We start from the raw sequence: 16,904 nt of genomic DNA, 5'->3' as shown, positions 1-16,904 counted from the left end.
TATTCCGTGCTCTATGGATGCTGCTCCCACTCTGTCTATGGTGGAGGCAGCAGCCAGAGCGAATTAAATCGGCTTTTAGGGTAAGAACGCACTTTGCTTTTTACCTGCTTTTTACCTGCTCTCTTTAAACTGCAGCGTTTAATGCCAAAATGGATGTGTTCTGCTTTTCAAGCAAAGTCTATGGGAATTTGGTTTTCTAAACTGCACTATGATGTTCAAACTGCAGCCTTTTCGTTGCAGAACTTTGGTCAAAAACTCAGCTTTGCAGTGCAAAATCCAAATGGCAAAAACAAGCTATATAAAAAACAAAACCAAACCCACCATTGGTGTTCCAGACATACATTCTTTAGTTAGTATGCACTTTCTGTCTGAGAACCCTGCCCCACCCATAGCCATGTGTCTTATTTCACACATATATAGCTTGGTCCTTTGCTTCCCATACAGAGCAAGTTTTTAAACTGCAGGTGAGGTTACACATAGGTTAGGTACCCCAAGAATAGAGATTACCTTGGCGTGGTTTGGGGCTCTTTTGCATTGATCAATACAATGGCCAAACATCTCTTATATTCCTATTATTAATAGTTGTTATGCATATTACATTTTCATGTTTTTCATTTTTCAGACAGTTAATTGTATTTTTCAGTCTAGTATTCCCATAGCAGTTTTGCTTTTCATCATTCCCCTATACATTGTGACTAGTGTGCAACTCTTTATCCTATTATATAGTAATATGTTTTTGAGTCTTGCACCTTGATCACACCATTGGTGTTCCAGATGTACATTCTTTAATTAGTGTGCCTGATGAAGAGACCTGAGAAGTCTCGAAAGCTTGCTCATTTATTTTATTTTAGTTAGCCATTAAAAATATCCCAACTACAAGATTATAAATTTGTTTCACTGAGCACAATCAATCGTTTTGCAACTGGCTAACATGGTACCAAAACTTGTTTATTTTAACTCCATGACAATTACGTTTTTTATTAAGGCTAAAATGTCCCTTCAATATTATAGAAATAAAACTTATTATATTATAACTTATTATTATTAACTTATTATTATCATTTAAATCAGCCACAAACAAAAGCCTGATAAAAAAGAGTGACCTTATCAAAATTAGATTTTTTTTCTTTAAAGGGGTTGTCCATTACTTGAACAATTACTTCTCATTCTCCATGTTTGCCCCCATAAAAATAATAAAGTCTGTACTCACCTCTGATGATGGTGCGGTTCCAGCGATGTCTGAACCTGCGTTCCCAGTGTCGATGTGACATTGTTGAACCAAACAGCACCGGCTTCCCTCACCCCATCTTTATATGGTCAAGTAATTAACAGGAAATAAGTGCCAGCTGCAGCTCTCACTTCCTGTAAATTACTTAAATGTTTGAAGGCGAGGAAAAGGAAGCCAATGATGATAACCTCTGGTGCCGGCACGGTTCCAATGATGTCTGAACTTGCATTCCCAGGGTCCACATAACATTGTTATGACACGCGATCCCCGCAACCGATTAGCACCAGCCGCCTTCCCTCTCCCAGCCTTCGTGTGGTCCAGTCATTAACAGGAAGTGAGTGCCAGCTGCAGTTCTCACTTCCTGTAAATTATATAAATATTTGAAAGCAAGGAAAAAGAAGCCAATGCTAATAACAATGTCACATGGGCCCTTGGAACTTGAGTTTCAACATCACTGAAAACATGCTGCCATCGGTGGTGAATATAGGCTTTATTAGGTTTATAGAAGCGCGCATGCAGAATGAAAGGTGGTTGTCCTGGTAGTGGACAACCCCTTTAAAGAATTTCCAGCTCCATTTTCAAAGGAAATTTATGGAAATGTACTAATGAAATTAAATTGATCCATATCTTATTAGCGTGGGATAATTCTTACTTAACATTGAACCTAGACAGACAATACTGCTGTGTACTTATAAAGTGTGAGGTCTAAGCCTTGCTAAATAATGTGTTTATATTGCTAATCTAAATGAACATCACTCCTAAAAATCACAATTGATAGGTTAAATAAATTGTTTATTTTATTATTGCCCTGCAGATTTCTTATTCATCCCTCAACTGGAATTATTTACACCCAACCTTGGGCGATCCTGGATGCTGAGGAAAACTCAAAGTATAACTTTTATGTCAAAGCTGAGGACACAGAAGGAAAATACAGCTTAGCTGAAGTCTTTGTTACAGTTTTAGACATTAACGACCATTGCCCAGAATTTAATGAAAATATTCAAGAAAGGACTATGATTATTGGTAGTCCGGTGAAAATAGAGGTAAGCATTTATTGGAAATAATGCACACATTTTAGAGGTTGTCTAACTCTCACTGAGTATTTGGTGAGTTTTCTTACCTCAGTATTTGTAAGCCAAAATGAGTGGAACAGTCAGATGAAAAGTATAATAGAAACACGGGCACCACTTCTGCATTTCTGACCCACTCCTAGTTTTCGCTTAAAGATACAGATGAAAAATACTGACCAAATACTCAACGTTTGACCATAACCTAAACCTTCAATTCCTGGATTGAATGATTACTCTCTTGCGGCCTTATGCATAAAAAATGAAGCTGTAAGGCATAGCACTGGCTCTTCTCTGTTTATGCCTATCTGCACAATGAATAGCACACTCTGTCCAGAAGGAAACTCTGAGCTCCGAGTTTCATTGGAAAAAAAAACTTTAAAAACCCCAGCGATAGCCAGTAAGTTCTGCTTTCTTGACCCCTACTTTGCTAGTTCACATCTCTATTTGTACAAAATCTGTGGGAGGAGAAAACAGTATTAGACTAGAATAAAATTTGTGTGTCTGAAGTGAAATGACATAGGCGTCAAAAACGTATGCAAATGTTTGACAAAGGACAAACTACATCTGTCTGAACCTTGAAATATACGTCCATCTATGTCTAAATAAGTTTTTTGTTTTAATTGAATTTTTTTTATTTATTTTTTTCAAATAGTTTTTAATGGTATAGACAGGAAAACATATCTATATTTAAACATATTGATATCTACAGCTATACATTTCAATATATCTCCCATACTGAATGAAAATAATGAGGGAAAAAAGTATGTTATTTGACCACCAAAAAACAAAGTTTTTTTTGAATGTCCAAAAAATAGAACAATAGGACATACAGTCATATGAAAAAGTTTGGGCACCCCTATTAATGTTAACCTTTTTTCTTTATAACAATTTGTGTTTTTGCAACAGCTATTTCTGTTTCATATATCTAATAACTGATGGACTGAGTAATATTTCTGTATTGAAATGAGGTTTATTGTACTAACAGAAAATGTGCAATCCGCATTTAAACAAAATTTGACCGGAGCAAAAGTATGGGCACCCTTATCAATTTCTTCATTTGAACACTCCTAACTACTTTTTACTGACTTACTAAAGCACTAAATTGGTTTTGTAACCTCATTGAGCTTTGAACTTCATAGGCAGGTGTATCCAATCATGAGAAAAGGTATTTAAGGTGGTCACTTGCAAGTTGTTCTCCTATTTGAATCTCCTATGAAGAGTGGCATCATGGGCTCCTCAAAACAACTCTCAAATGATCTGAAAACAAAGATTATTCAACATAGTTGTTCAGGGGAAGGATACAAAAAATTGTCTGAGATTTAAACTGTCAGTTCACTGTGAGGAACATAGTGAGGAAATGGAAGAACACAGGTACAGTTCTTGTTAAGCGCAGAAGTGGCAGGCAAAGAAAAATATCAGAAAGGCAGAGAAGAAGAATGGTGAGAACAGTCAAGGAAAATCCACAGACCACCTCCAAACACCTGCAGCATCATCTTGCTACAGATGGTGTCAATGTGCATCGGTCAACAATACAGGACACAATTCCCAAGGAGAAGCTGTATGGGAGAGTGATGCGAAAGAAGCCATTTCTGCAAGCACGCCACAAACAGAGTCGCCTGAGGTATGCAAGAAGAAGGTCCTGTGGACTGATGAAACAAAGATTGAGTTGTTTGGTCATACAAAAAGGCGTTATGCATGGAGGCAAAAAAACACGGCATTCCAAGAAAAGCACTTGCTACCCACAGTAAAATTTGGTGGCAGTTCCATCATGCTTTGGGGCTGTGTGGCTAATGCCGGCACTGGGAATCTTGTTAAAGTTGAGGGTCACATGGATTCAACTCAATATCAGCAGATTCTTGACAATAATGTGCAAGAATCAGTGACAAAGTTGAAGTTATGCAGGGGATGGATATTTCAGCAAGGCAATGACCCAAAACACCGCTCCAAATCTACTCAGGCATTCATGCAGAGTAACAATTACAATGTTCTGGAATGGCCATCCCAGTCCCCAGACCTGAATATCATTGAACATCTGTGGGATGATTTGAATTGGAATTGTTTTGTAAACAGGAATGGTCAAATATACCTTCATCCAGGATCCAGGAACTCATTAAAAGCTACAGGAAGCGACTAAAGGCTGTTATTTTTGCAAAAGGAGGATCTACAAAATATTAATGTCACTTTTATGTTGAGGTGCCCATACTTTTGCACCGGTCAAATCTTGTTTAAATGCGGATTGAACATTTTCTGTTAGTACAATAAACCTCATTTCAATCCAGAAATATTACTCAGTCCATCAGTTGTTAGATATATCAAACTGAAATAGTTGTTGCAAAAACCCAAATTGTTATAAAGAAAAAAGGTTAACATTAATAGGGGTGCCCAAACTTTTTCATATGACTGTATGCATAATAAAACATTGTTTCCAGTCTTTTTTCACTCTCTCTCTTGCCCATTTTATGCTGCTATATACTATCTGAATACAGTTTTTAGCCTAATAGGATTAACCTAGCCTTAATAGGATTTCTCTATGAGCCCTGACCACATGTGTTGCGGTCACTTTAGTTCTCCTCACATGTTAGTAAATAAAGTGAGTATAAAAGAGCTACACATCCCTGTTAAAATCCTTGTTTTTGTCACATAAAAAAATCCTGCGAAGAATAATCATTTTGAAACCTTTTCCTCCATGTATCTCATAATATGTACAAATCTATTGAGAAACAAACTTAAAGGGTTTTTCAATGAACAAAGTTAATATTAATTAATTGCTCTTGGAATAATAATGTTTTGAGATAATCTTATATACGCAAAGAGCTAGGCATAGTTGGACTTTGGGTGAAATTTCAGGATTAATGCACTCTAACTTTTTCAGGTGACCTTCTCTAAACTTTTGAATGTTCATGTCCAACTCTTCAATGTTTCAGTACTTTTTGCACAATGTGCTGGTCCCCAACAAGGAGCTTAATGGCAAAATTCACAACAGATATTTGTTCCATTAATCACCAAATACATTTTGGGATTCCATTAGAATTAGTATTTAAACACTCTTCCTCATCATGGTGCTCACATTTTGAGTGTCATCAGTAGAGTTGAGCGCGGTTCTAGGTTTGTGATTCTCCAGTTCTAGGCTCGAGTGATTTTGGGGGCTGTTCTAGATCGAACTAGAACTCGAGCTTTTTGCAAAAGCTGAATGGTTCTAGATACGTTCGAGAACGGTTCTAGCAGCAAAAAAAACAGCTAATTCCTAGCTGGCTTTCCGCTGTAATAGTGTAAGTCACTCTGTGACTCACACTATTATGAAATTTCAGTGTATAGTGTGCGGGAACAGCGCCTTCAGATCACTGTTGTATGGATAATGGCGATCGCCATTTTTTTTTTTTCCTTGTCTTCCTTCCCTAAGCGCGCGCGTGTAGTGGGGCGGGCCAGCATGTCAGCCAATCCCAGACACACACACAGCTAAGCGGACTTTTATCCAGAGAAGCAACGGCATGTGTGATAGGATGTCCATGTCACATGTCCCTGCATTATAAAACCGGACATTTTCCTCCAGCATGCCATTATCTGCCTTCTGCGTCCTTGGTGTCAGACATCACTGGCGCAGCTCCGTCCTGAGTCCTATCGCCGATACTGCTGTGTGCGCTCCATACACAGCGCTGGACAGCTTAGGGAGAGCACTTTCTATCAGTCCTTTTAAGGGCTCATACCGGCAGGGTCAGAGCCATAGGTGACAGGTCCTGAAAACAGAGACAGCGTCTGTGTAGCTAAGGTCAGAGATTTCCTCGCTGCATTTCCCCATTAGGAGGGAATAGAAAGGCAGGCTTCCATTCCTCTACCCAGAGCCCCACAACCCTGGCACTGTACCCTCCTGTCCTCTGCACACCAACTCATTATAACTAAGCCATTATACTAGCAAACACTGAGTGTACCTAGTGTCATCCTAAACGTGGCTATTGGACTTCTGTATACTCCCAGTAGTGCACAGATATTTGCAGCACGTCTGCCTGCATTGCACACTCAAACTGATAGTTACTAAGCAATTATACTAGCAAACACTGAGTGAACTTAGTGGCATCCTAAACGTGGCTGTTGGACTTATGTATAGTCCCAGTAGTGCACAGATATTTGCAGCACCTCTGCCTGCATTGCACACTCAAACTCATTGTTACTAAGCCATTGTACTAGCAAACACTGAGTGTACCTAGTGTCATCATAAACGTGGCTATTGGACTTCTGTATAGTCCCAGTAGTGCACAGATATTTGCAGCACCTCTGCCTGCATTGCACACTCCAACTCATTGTTACTAAGCCATTATACTAGCAAACACTGAGTGAACTTAGTGGCATCCTAAACGTGGCTGTTGGATTCTGTATTGTCCCACTAGTGCAAAGATATTTGCAGCACGTCTGCCTGCATTGCACACTCAAACTCATTATAACTAAGCCATTATACTAGCAAAAACTGAGTGTACCTAGTGTCATCCTAAATGTGGCTGTTGGACTTCTGTATAGTCCCAGTAGTGCACAGATATTTGCAGCACCTCTGCCTGCATTGCACACTCAAACTCATTATAACTAAGCCATTATACTAGCAAACACTGAGTGTACCTAGTGGCATCTTAAATGTGGCTGTTGGACTTCTGTATAGTCCCAGTAGTGCACAGATATTTGCAGCACATCTGCCTGCATTGCACACTCAAACTCATTATAACTAAGCCACTATACTAGCAAACACTGAGTGTACCTAGTGTCATCCTAAACGTGGCTATTGGACTTTGCTATAGTCCCAGTAGTGCAAAGATATTTGCAGCACGTCTGCCTGCATTGCACACTCAAACTCATTATAACTAAGCCATTATACTAGCAAACTTTAAATGTACCTAGTAGCATCCTAAACGTGGCTGTTGGACTTCTGTATAGTCCCAGTAGTGCACAGATATTTGCAGCACCTCTGCCTGCATTGCACACTCAAACTCATTATAACTAAGCCATTATGCTAGCAATTTATGCTGCCAGTTTAAGGGCCGTAGTTGCATTGTCAGGGATATTTATTCTTTATTATTCTGCTGTTAATAAAGCTAGACCACCACTGCAATCTACACCACCTCTCAATTTTTACTACCACATTTTCAGTGCACAATCTTGTCGCAATCAACATGAGTGGCAAAATGACAGATGCTGGTGGAAAGGGGAAGAGGCTTGCTGGAAAAGGAAAAAAAGGGTTTGTCCGTGGGGAAGGTGGCAAAGCTCCATTATCATCTGCTGAAGATAGACCATCTACCAGCAAAAGTAAGATGTCTACTACTTACCGTGGACAATCCGATGTGCTCCCTTTTTTACGGACACGAACAACAGGAACAAAGGTAGATGATGGCCAAAAAAGGAAAATGCTTGAATGGATCTCAAGTGGTCCAACAAGTGCCCTCTCAGCCACTTCAAGTACCGCATCCAAAAAACACCAGTCCTCTGAGTTGTCAGCCCAATCAAACTTGCTTTCTCCCAGCTCTGAAGTCTCTATCCGCCCTGCACAGTATGGTGGAACTGAGATGGCTGAGTCTGCAGAGCTGTTCAGTCACACTATAGCCTGGGAATCAGAGGTCTGCTCCCAAGCACTGTAGCTTGGGAGCAGACCTCTGATTCCCAGGCTATAGTGTGACTCACTGTAGAGTACAGACCAGGAAATGGTCTGCAGTGATGCCCAGAACCTTTGTGACTCTGATTCAGGCCGTGAGGACCAAGTTTCTGAGCATAATGAGGACCCTTTGTCACAAACTGTAACACCTGTGGTTATAGACAATGAGGAACATACTGATGAAGATGAGACTCAGATACCCGATTGGGATTACAAATTAAATATTCGGTCAGGGCAAGAAAAGGCTCGGTCTGAGGGTGAGGGGAGTGCAAACACAACAATTGATGATGAAGTTCTAGATCCCACCTACTGTCAACCCCCAGTCAGGCACTCGAGGAGGTCAACAGAGGCGGTGGAGGAGGATGCAACCGACGACGAAGTTACCTTGCACCTTCCTGGACAGAGTCGGAGCACTGGTAGCACGTCTACAACTGCATCATCAGCCACCACTCTGCCTCTGAGCACTAGTCGGAGGGGCTCAGCAGGTCGCATGCCCTCTAAGCCTTGCCTAGCCTGGTCCTTTTTTGACATAGAAAAAGATCGCCCAAATTATGTCATGTGTAAAATTTGTCGTGATTCTGTTAGTAGAGGTCAAAACCTCAGCAGTTTGACAACTTCTTCCATGAATCGTCACATGAATAAATATCATATGGCCCGGTGGGAAGCTCACCGTGCTGCAATGCGGCCTAGCAGAGCGAACCATCCACGGCCTGCCCCTTCCAGTGCATCCGCGCGCTCTTCATCTTCTAGGACTGTGGGGACAGCTGTCACACCTGGTTTTCCACGCACAACTTCCACCACTGTAACCGCAACAGGCAGTTTGCTTGGTAGGTCGTCAGTTGGTTTGGAAGGGGAAACAAGTGCGTGTGTACAGCTCTCTCAGACATCGATAGCACCAACGTTGGATGAAGGCAACATCATGTCTCCGCCTGCACTTTCTTCACAAACCTGCAATTTTCCAGGGACACCCTACTCAACACCGTCTACAAACAGCAGCCAGATCTCTGTCCCTCAGATGTGGTCAAATAAAAGGCCATTTCCTGCGACCCATGACAAGGCTAAGAGGTTGACTCTATCCCTCTGTAAGCTCTTGGCTACTGAAATACTGCCTTTCCGCCTAGTGGACACACAGGATTTTAGAGACCTTATGTCTGTCGCTGTGCCCCAGTACCAGATGCCTAGTCGCCACTACTTCTCTAAGAAAGGTGTGCCTGCGCTACACCAGCATGTCGCACACAACATCACTGCTTCCTTGAGAAACTCTGTGTGTGAACGGGTGCATTTCACCACCGATACTTGGACCAGTAAGCATGGACAGGGACGTTACATGTCGCTGACTGGGCACTGGGTAACTATGGTGATAGATGGTGAAGGGTCTGCTGCACAAGTCTTGCCGTCCCCACGACTTGTGTGTTAATCCTCTGTCTGTCCAAGTTCCACCACTGCTTCTGCCTCCTCCACCTCATCTGGGTCCTCCACCTCCGCCCCAAGCCTGCCTGGTCAGGCCACCAGCGTTCTCACTGCGCAGAAGGAATCACGCACCCCTCATTACTATGCTGGCAGCAGAGCGCAACGGCATCAGGCGGTCTTTAGCTTGACATGTCTTGGGAATAGGAGTCACACAGCTGAGGAGTTGTGGTCAGCTCTGCGGTCAGAGTTTAATAAATGGTTGTCTCCACTCAACCTGCAGCCTGGTAAGGCCGTGTGCGACAATGCTGCAAACCTGGGTGCGGCCCTTCGCCTGGGCAAGGTGACACACGTGCCTTGTATGGCTCACGTGTTGAACCTTGTCGTCCAGCAATTCTTAACACACTATCCCGGCCTAGATGGCCTTCTGACCAGGGCACGAAAACTGTCTGCTCACTTCTGCCGTTCAACCGCTGCAGCTGAGCGACTTGCATCTCTCCAGAAGTCTTTCGGCCTGCCGATTCATCGCCTGAAATGAGATGTGGCGACACGCTGGAATTCGACTCTCCACATGTTACAGCGACTGTGGCAGCACCGCCGAGCCCTGGTGCAATACGTCATGACGTATAGCCTGGGCCAACGAGATGCAGAGGTAGGGCAGATCACCCTGATGGAGTGGTCTCAGATCAAGGACCTATGCACCCTTCTGCAGAGTTTCGACATGGCGACGAATATGTTTAGCGCTGACAATGCCATTATCAGCATGACAATTCCAGTCATTTACATGCTGGAGCACACGCTAAACACTATTCGGAGTCAGGGGGTGGGACAACAGGAAGGGGAGTTACTGCAGGAGGATTCATATGCGCAAGAGACAACAACATCACCAAGGTCCAGACGTTCATCATCACCAATGCAGCAGGCATGGGACCTTGGGGGACAGGGATCAACAAGGGCGCATAGTAGCAGGCGAAATGTTGAGGAAGGTGCAGGAGAACATGAAGAAATGGAGGACGAACTGTCCATGGACATGGGAGACTCAGCGGATGAGGGAGACCTTGGTCAAATTTCAGTTGAAAGAGGTTGGTGGGAGATGTCAGAGGAAGAAAGAACGGTTAGCACCTCTATGCCACAAACACAGCGTGTACTTGGTCCGCATGGCTGCGCAAGACACATGAGTGCCTTCTTGTTGCACTACCTCCAACATGACCCTCGTATTGTCAAAATTAGAAGTGATGATGACTACTGGATTGCCACACTATTAGATCCCCGGTACAAGTCCAAATTTTGTGACATAATTCCAGCCATAGAAAGGGACGCACGTATGCAGGAGTATCAGCAGAAGCAGTTACTCGATCTTAGCTCGGCTTTTCCACCAAACAACCGTGAAGGTGCAGGGAGTGAATCTCCCAGTTGTAACTTGACAAACATGGGACGGTCTCGTCATCTTCAACAGTCTACACGTACCAGTAGGACCGTATCTGGTGCTGGTAACAGCAATTTTATGGAATCTTTTCATAATTTTTTTAGACCCTCCTTTGCAAGGCCACCAGAGACAACAAGTCTGACACATAGTCAACGGCTGGAGAGGATGATACAGGAGTATCTCCAAATGAACATCGATGCCATGACTGTGCAACTGGAGCCTTGCTCCTTTTGGGCTTCAAACCTAGAAAAATGGCCAGAGCTATCAACTTACGCCTTGGAGATTTTGTCGTGTCCAGCAGCCAGCGTTGTCTCTGAACGTGTCTTCAGTGCTGCTGCGTGTGTGCTGACAGATAAGCGCACGCGTCTGTCCAGTGACAATGTGGACAGACTGACGTTCATCAAAATGAACAAGTCATGGATCCAGAAGGAATTTACAACCCCTGTGTCATCCTGGGGAGAGTAAATGCTTGTAGATTTGGAATGTGCTTGATGCAAATCTAGCTGTGAAGTGTACAACTAGGGCACAAGTGCTGCCACTGAATGGGTGGGTGTGTGTGGGGCACAATTTTTGGAAAAAAGGGAGACTCCGCTTGGAGTAACCCTTGCTTACATTGTTTTTAAAAGAAGCCAAGATGAACAAGTCATGGGTCAGCAAAGACTTTATCTACCTACCCCGGAGTCATCCTGGGGACGGATAAGAATGGCGTATTTTTGAATGTGCTTGATGCAAATCTAGCTGTGAAGTGTACAACTGGGGCACAAGTGCTGCCACTGAAGGGGTGGGTGTGTGTGGGGCCCAATTTTTGGAAAAAAGGGAGACTCCCCGCTTGGAGTAACCCTTGCTTGATGTGTTTTTAAAAGAAGCCAAGATGAACAGAGCTGGGATCAGGAAAGACTTTGCTACCTACCCCGGTGTCATCCTGGGGACGGTTAATTATGGCGTATTTTTTAATGTGCTTGATGCAAATCTAGCTGTGAAGTGTACAACTGGGGCACAACTGCTGCCACTGAAGGGGTGGGTGTGTGTGGGGCCCAATTTTTGGAAAAAAGGGAGACTCCGCTTGGAGTAACCCTTGCTTGCTGTGTTTTTAAAAGAAGCCAAGATGAACAGAGCTGGGATCAGGAAAGACTTTGCTACCTACCCCTGTGTCATCCTGGGGACGGATAAGAATGGCGTATTTTTGAATGTGCTTGATGCAAATCTAGCTGTGAAGTGTACAACTGGGGCACAACTGCTGCCACTGAAGGGGTGGGTGTGTGTGGGGCCCAATTTTTGGAAAAAAGGGAGACTCCGCTTGGAGTCACCTTGCGGTGTTTTACATGACTTTAGAAGGGCGTGCCATGCCTATATCTGTGTGTCCTCCTCTTTTTCCTTGTCCAGCTGTTTTGTTTTCGCATGAGTATATGTCCTTGTCACTTTCCCATGTGTTTGTGTTGTGTTGTGAGTTGTTTGTCACCTTTTGGACACCTTTGAGGGTGTTTTCTAGGTGTTTTTCTGTGTTTGTGATTGCCTGCCATTGTTTCCTATTGGCTCGAGTTCGGTTCGTCGAACGTTCGACGAACCGAACTCGAACGGGACCTCCGTTCGGCGAACCGACCTCGAGCCGAACCGGGACCGGTTCGCTCATCTCTACTCTTTACCTTAGAACCTCAATCCGTCCTGCAAGAAGAGTGGGAAACCATGCTGAATGCATTACTTTGATCAGCAGAAGTGATCGGATAGTACAGGCATAAAGTCACCCAAGGGAACTAGTAATATCAATAAAAAATGCAAAAAAGGTTTTTAAAAATATGAAAAAAACAACCTAAAAGTTCAAATCACCCTCCTCTTGCACCATTGAAAATGGAACAATAATGACAAATACACATATTTGATATTGCCGCATTCAGAATTGCCCGATCTATCAAAATATAAGATCAATGATTCTGGTCAGTAAGGGGCATAGTCAGAAAAAAAATCAAAACACCAGAATTACATTTTTTTTGGTCACCACAACAAATAAATTAAAATGCAATAACAGGCGATCAAAATATCACGTCTACTCTTACATGGTATAATTAAAATGGTCAGCTCAAGATGCCATAAAATATGCCCTTAAACAGCTCCAGATCCTACAAAATGAGAAGGTTACAGTTCTCGGAAAATAGCTACCAAAGCTCAATTTTTATTTTTTTTTACAATCTTTTGAATTTGTTTTCACCACTTAGATAAAAGTAAAACTAAACGTTTGGTAACTATGAACTCGTACTGACATGGAGAATTATATTACTACGTCAGTTGTACCATATAGTTAACATGGTAAATAAAAAAAACAATTGTGGATTTGCACTTTTTGGCAATTTCACCGCACTTGGAATTTTTGTTCCTGTTTTTTAGTACAATATGGGGCAAAATGAATGGTATCTTTCAAAAGTGCAACTCGTCCCGCAAAAAACAAGCCCTCATATGGCAATATTGATGGTTTCCATAAATTTCACCCAAGAGCCAAATATCCCTAACTTTTTTGAGTAGTGTATGTGTACCTGCTATTTACTTTTAATAGTGTCTGACCGTACAGGGACATGGTCTGATCATACCATATATCCTGGGCTGGAGAAGAAGTTAAAAAGTATACAGACATTACAGCATGGGATTGCAAATAATCCTTTCTTTGAGGTAAAACATTTTTTAAAAACAGGCAGGGAAATGATTCACAAAAAGAATTAGCTATGACCCTGCGCTGTAATTTCTGAATACTATTTTGCATCTTCCCCTGCCCAGGAGCTTTGGTATGATCAGACCATGTCCCTTTATGGTCAGATACAGCCATTACACAGTCAAATCAGTGGCACATTTATAAAATTATCTCAACACAGGCACATTTTTTTAAACACATCCAATTGCTGAACTTTGTTATTCCAAGATCTACACTCGTGAGCAAAATGGTAACAATGTGTTGAACTTTTGCTTTTCAGGCTCCATATCTCACTATCCACTACAGCTTTGAGCATGAGACTAACTTCATTTTATAGACAATCATCTTGGCTATCTTATACATAAATTTGACTTGCAACTATTTAGCATATGATTAGTTATGTAGACTCTTGTCATGTCACTGCATTGTTTTGCTCCTGGTGGTGGAAAAATATTTTTCTTCCTGTATAAGAATTACAACTAGGGATGATCGAATACTTTTTTTTAATATGATTATTCGGCTTCACGAATATTTTCCAAATACCTCGCCTCTATTTGACTATTCGCGAATATTCGATGCGCAATGTAAGTCTATTGGAAACCCGAATAACAACTATTTGGAACTATTAGGGCTTCCCATAGACTTTCAGTATATTGCACATCGAATAGTCGAATGGCGGCGAGGTATTCGGAAAATATTTGAGAAGCCGAATAATCGAAGTATTCGATCATCCCTAATTACAACCTGTTTTCACATTCCCTAATAGCTCAGTATGTTGATTCCAAAGTAAAATGTCACTGATTCGAATCAAGCACAACCATGAAGAAGATTTCCCAAGAAAAGAAAACAACATCCAGCTCATCAATAGCGGTTTATCAACTAAAAAAATTGACATTCTGCTTCATGTGAGTGCTATGACAGTTAGAAGAATACAAAATTAAGTCCATCCATCCATTCAAAAGAAAAGAGGTGTACGTCAAGGCAAAATATTGGAGTCATCACAAGGTACATCAGTTCTGGCGCAACAAATGCAGTGGACATGGCTCTAATGCTTCGTAATAGTGAGATCATGGATGTCCATTTAAGCACCATTTGATGCACGTTATACAAGTCTGGAATGGTGGCCTGAAAAAAGGTGAACACAACTCAGCTTCAACAATATTATCATAAGAAGTGTCAGCTTGAGTTGGCAAAAGGTACAAAACGTGGACAGTAGAAGATTTTAATAGGGTGATTTGGAGTCATGAGATGAAAGTTAATAGACTAGGCCAGTGATGGCGAACCTATGGCACGCGTGCCAGACTGGGCACACAGAACCTTTTCTGCTGGCACGCGCGCTGTCGCCTCATCCTGCCGCTTTGAACTGCTGGCGCAGTCGCGTCGGCAGTTCATACTTGTGTTGGAGCGGAGGGATATTACTCCTTGCTCTGACACTCCTCCTCTCCTGGGCCGCAGGTCTGTTGCCTAGGAGACGGAGGAGCGTCAGTAAGCGGCGCCGGTGTAATGATGTCTTCTGGCCGCGCAGGAACTGAGAACCCAGCGGTGCGCAGCAGTGAAGCGGGTGCTGGAAGGTGAGTTGGGAGGGTTGTTTTTTTTTTAACTTGTGTGCTGCTGTGCCAAGGTGGGGGGGCAGCGCCAGCATGGGAAAACATGCATGCCAGGATGGGGGGGCAGTGCCAGCATGGGGAAACATGCATGTCAGAATGAGGGGGGGGCAGTGCCAGCATGGGGAAACATGCATGCCAGAATGGGGGGGCAGTGCCAGCATGGGGAAACATGCATGCCAGAATGGGGGGGCAGTGCCAGCATGGGGAAACATGCATGCCAGGATGGGGGGGCAGTGCCAGCATGGGGAAACATGCATGCCAGGATGGGGGGGCAGTGCCAGCATGGGGAAACATGCATGCCAGGATGGGGGGAGCAGTGCCAGCATGGGGAAACATGCATGCTAGGATGGGGGGCAGTACCAGTATGGGGAAACGTGCATGCCAGGATGGGGGGGACAGTGCCAGCATGGGAAAACATTCATGTGAGGATGGGGGAAGGCAGTGCCAGCATGGGGACACATGCACGCCAGCATGGGAAAACATGCACGCCAGCATGGGAAAACATACATGCCAGAATGAGGGGGGCAGTGCCAGCATGGGAAAACATGCACGCCAACATGGGAAAACATGCACGCCACGATGAGGAAAACATGCATGCCAGGATGGGGAAAACATGCATGCCAGGATGGAGGAAACATACATGCCAGAATGAGGGGGGCAGTGCCAGCATGGGAAAACATGCACGCCAACATGGGAAAACATGCACGCCACGATGAGGAAAACATGCATGCCAGGATGGGGAAAACATGCATGCCAGGATGGAGGAAACATACATGCCAGGATAGGGAAAATATACATGCCAGGATGGGGAAAACATGCATGACAGGATGGGGAAAACATGCCAGAATAGGATACATTTACCAGAAAGGGGAACATTTACCAGGATGGGGAAACATGTTGGGATGGGGTATATTTACCAGAATGGGGGAACATGTCAGGATGGGGAACATTTACCAGGATGAGGAAACATGTCAGGATGGGGAACATTTACCAGGATGGGGGAACATGTTGGGATGGGGAACATTTACCAGGAAGGGGAACATGCCAGGAAGGGGGAAATTTACCTGGATGGGGGAACATTTATCAGGATGGGGGTACATTTACCAGGATGGGAGTACATTTACCAGGATGGGGGAACATTTACCAGGATGTGGGAACATTTACCAGGAATGGGGTACGTTTATCAGGATGAGATACATGCCAGGATGGGGGAACATTTACCAGGATGAGGAATATTTACTAGGTTGGTGAATATGCTGGAATGGGGTACATTTACCAGGATGGGGCCATAATGGGGACAGATATACCATAATGTAGGAAATATATATCAGGATGGGGGACATGTTTACCAGGAAGGGGGACATAACTACACAATGAAAGGGGAGGGGAGCAACTCCTTCATCTTTATGGGATTTCAAGATATTCAGACTTTAAAATGTAGATGTGGATTACAGGGTGACATCTGATTACATTCCATGCTAAAATCTGTCTAATATGCTGCAATTTTTTTCCAGAGGGATCAATCCAACTGCTGTGTGTGGAAAAGGGCAGGGGCTCAGCTTCGATGTGTGGTAAGCATGCATGAGTGTGATGCCCCCTGCTGAAGAGAAGAGAAAACTGCAAAGGTAAGGTTAAAATAAATTATTTACATAATAGGATTGGTTGGCACTTTGGAAAAAAAAATTGGGTTTAGGGCTACAGTTTGGGCACTCGGCCTGTGAAAGGTTCCCCATGACTGGACTAGGCTCTATTAGGTGTGAATGGGTATGCAAGAAACAAGGAAAAAAGGAACTTACAAATTGATAAATTGAAGGAATTGTCAAGTTCAGTGTAGGAAACTTGAAGATATAGGTACATTTC

At 43.2% G+C, this 16,904-nt stretch overlaps 1 protein-coding gene across 1 annotated transcript in view; it reads left to right on the top strand.

The window, feature by feature from the left end:
* Positions 1 to 16,904, top strand: part of CDHR1 (cadherin related family member 1) — a 366,668-nt gene that overhangs the window by 286,597 nt on the left and 63,167 nt on the right. The window contains 1 exon segment of the mRNA XM_075347300.1: positions 2,043 to 2,271. Coding sequence (XP_075203415.1) covers positions 2,043 to 2,271 — 229 coding nt within the window.

This window comes from Anomaloglossus baeobatrachus, chromosome 5 (assembly GCF_048569485.1).
Source record: "Anomaloglossus baeobatrachus isolate aAnoBae1 chromosome 5, aAnoBae1.hap1, whole genome shotgun sequence".
Lineage (NCBI taxonomy): Eukaryota > Metazoa > Chordata > Amphibia > Anura > Aromobatidae > Anomaloglossus > Anomaloglossus baeobatrachus.
Note: the sequence above shows the minus strand (reverse complement) of the source record. Positions and strands in the feature narration are given on the sequence as shown.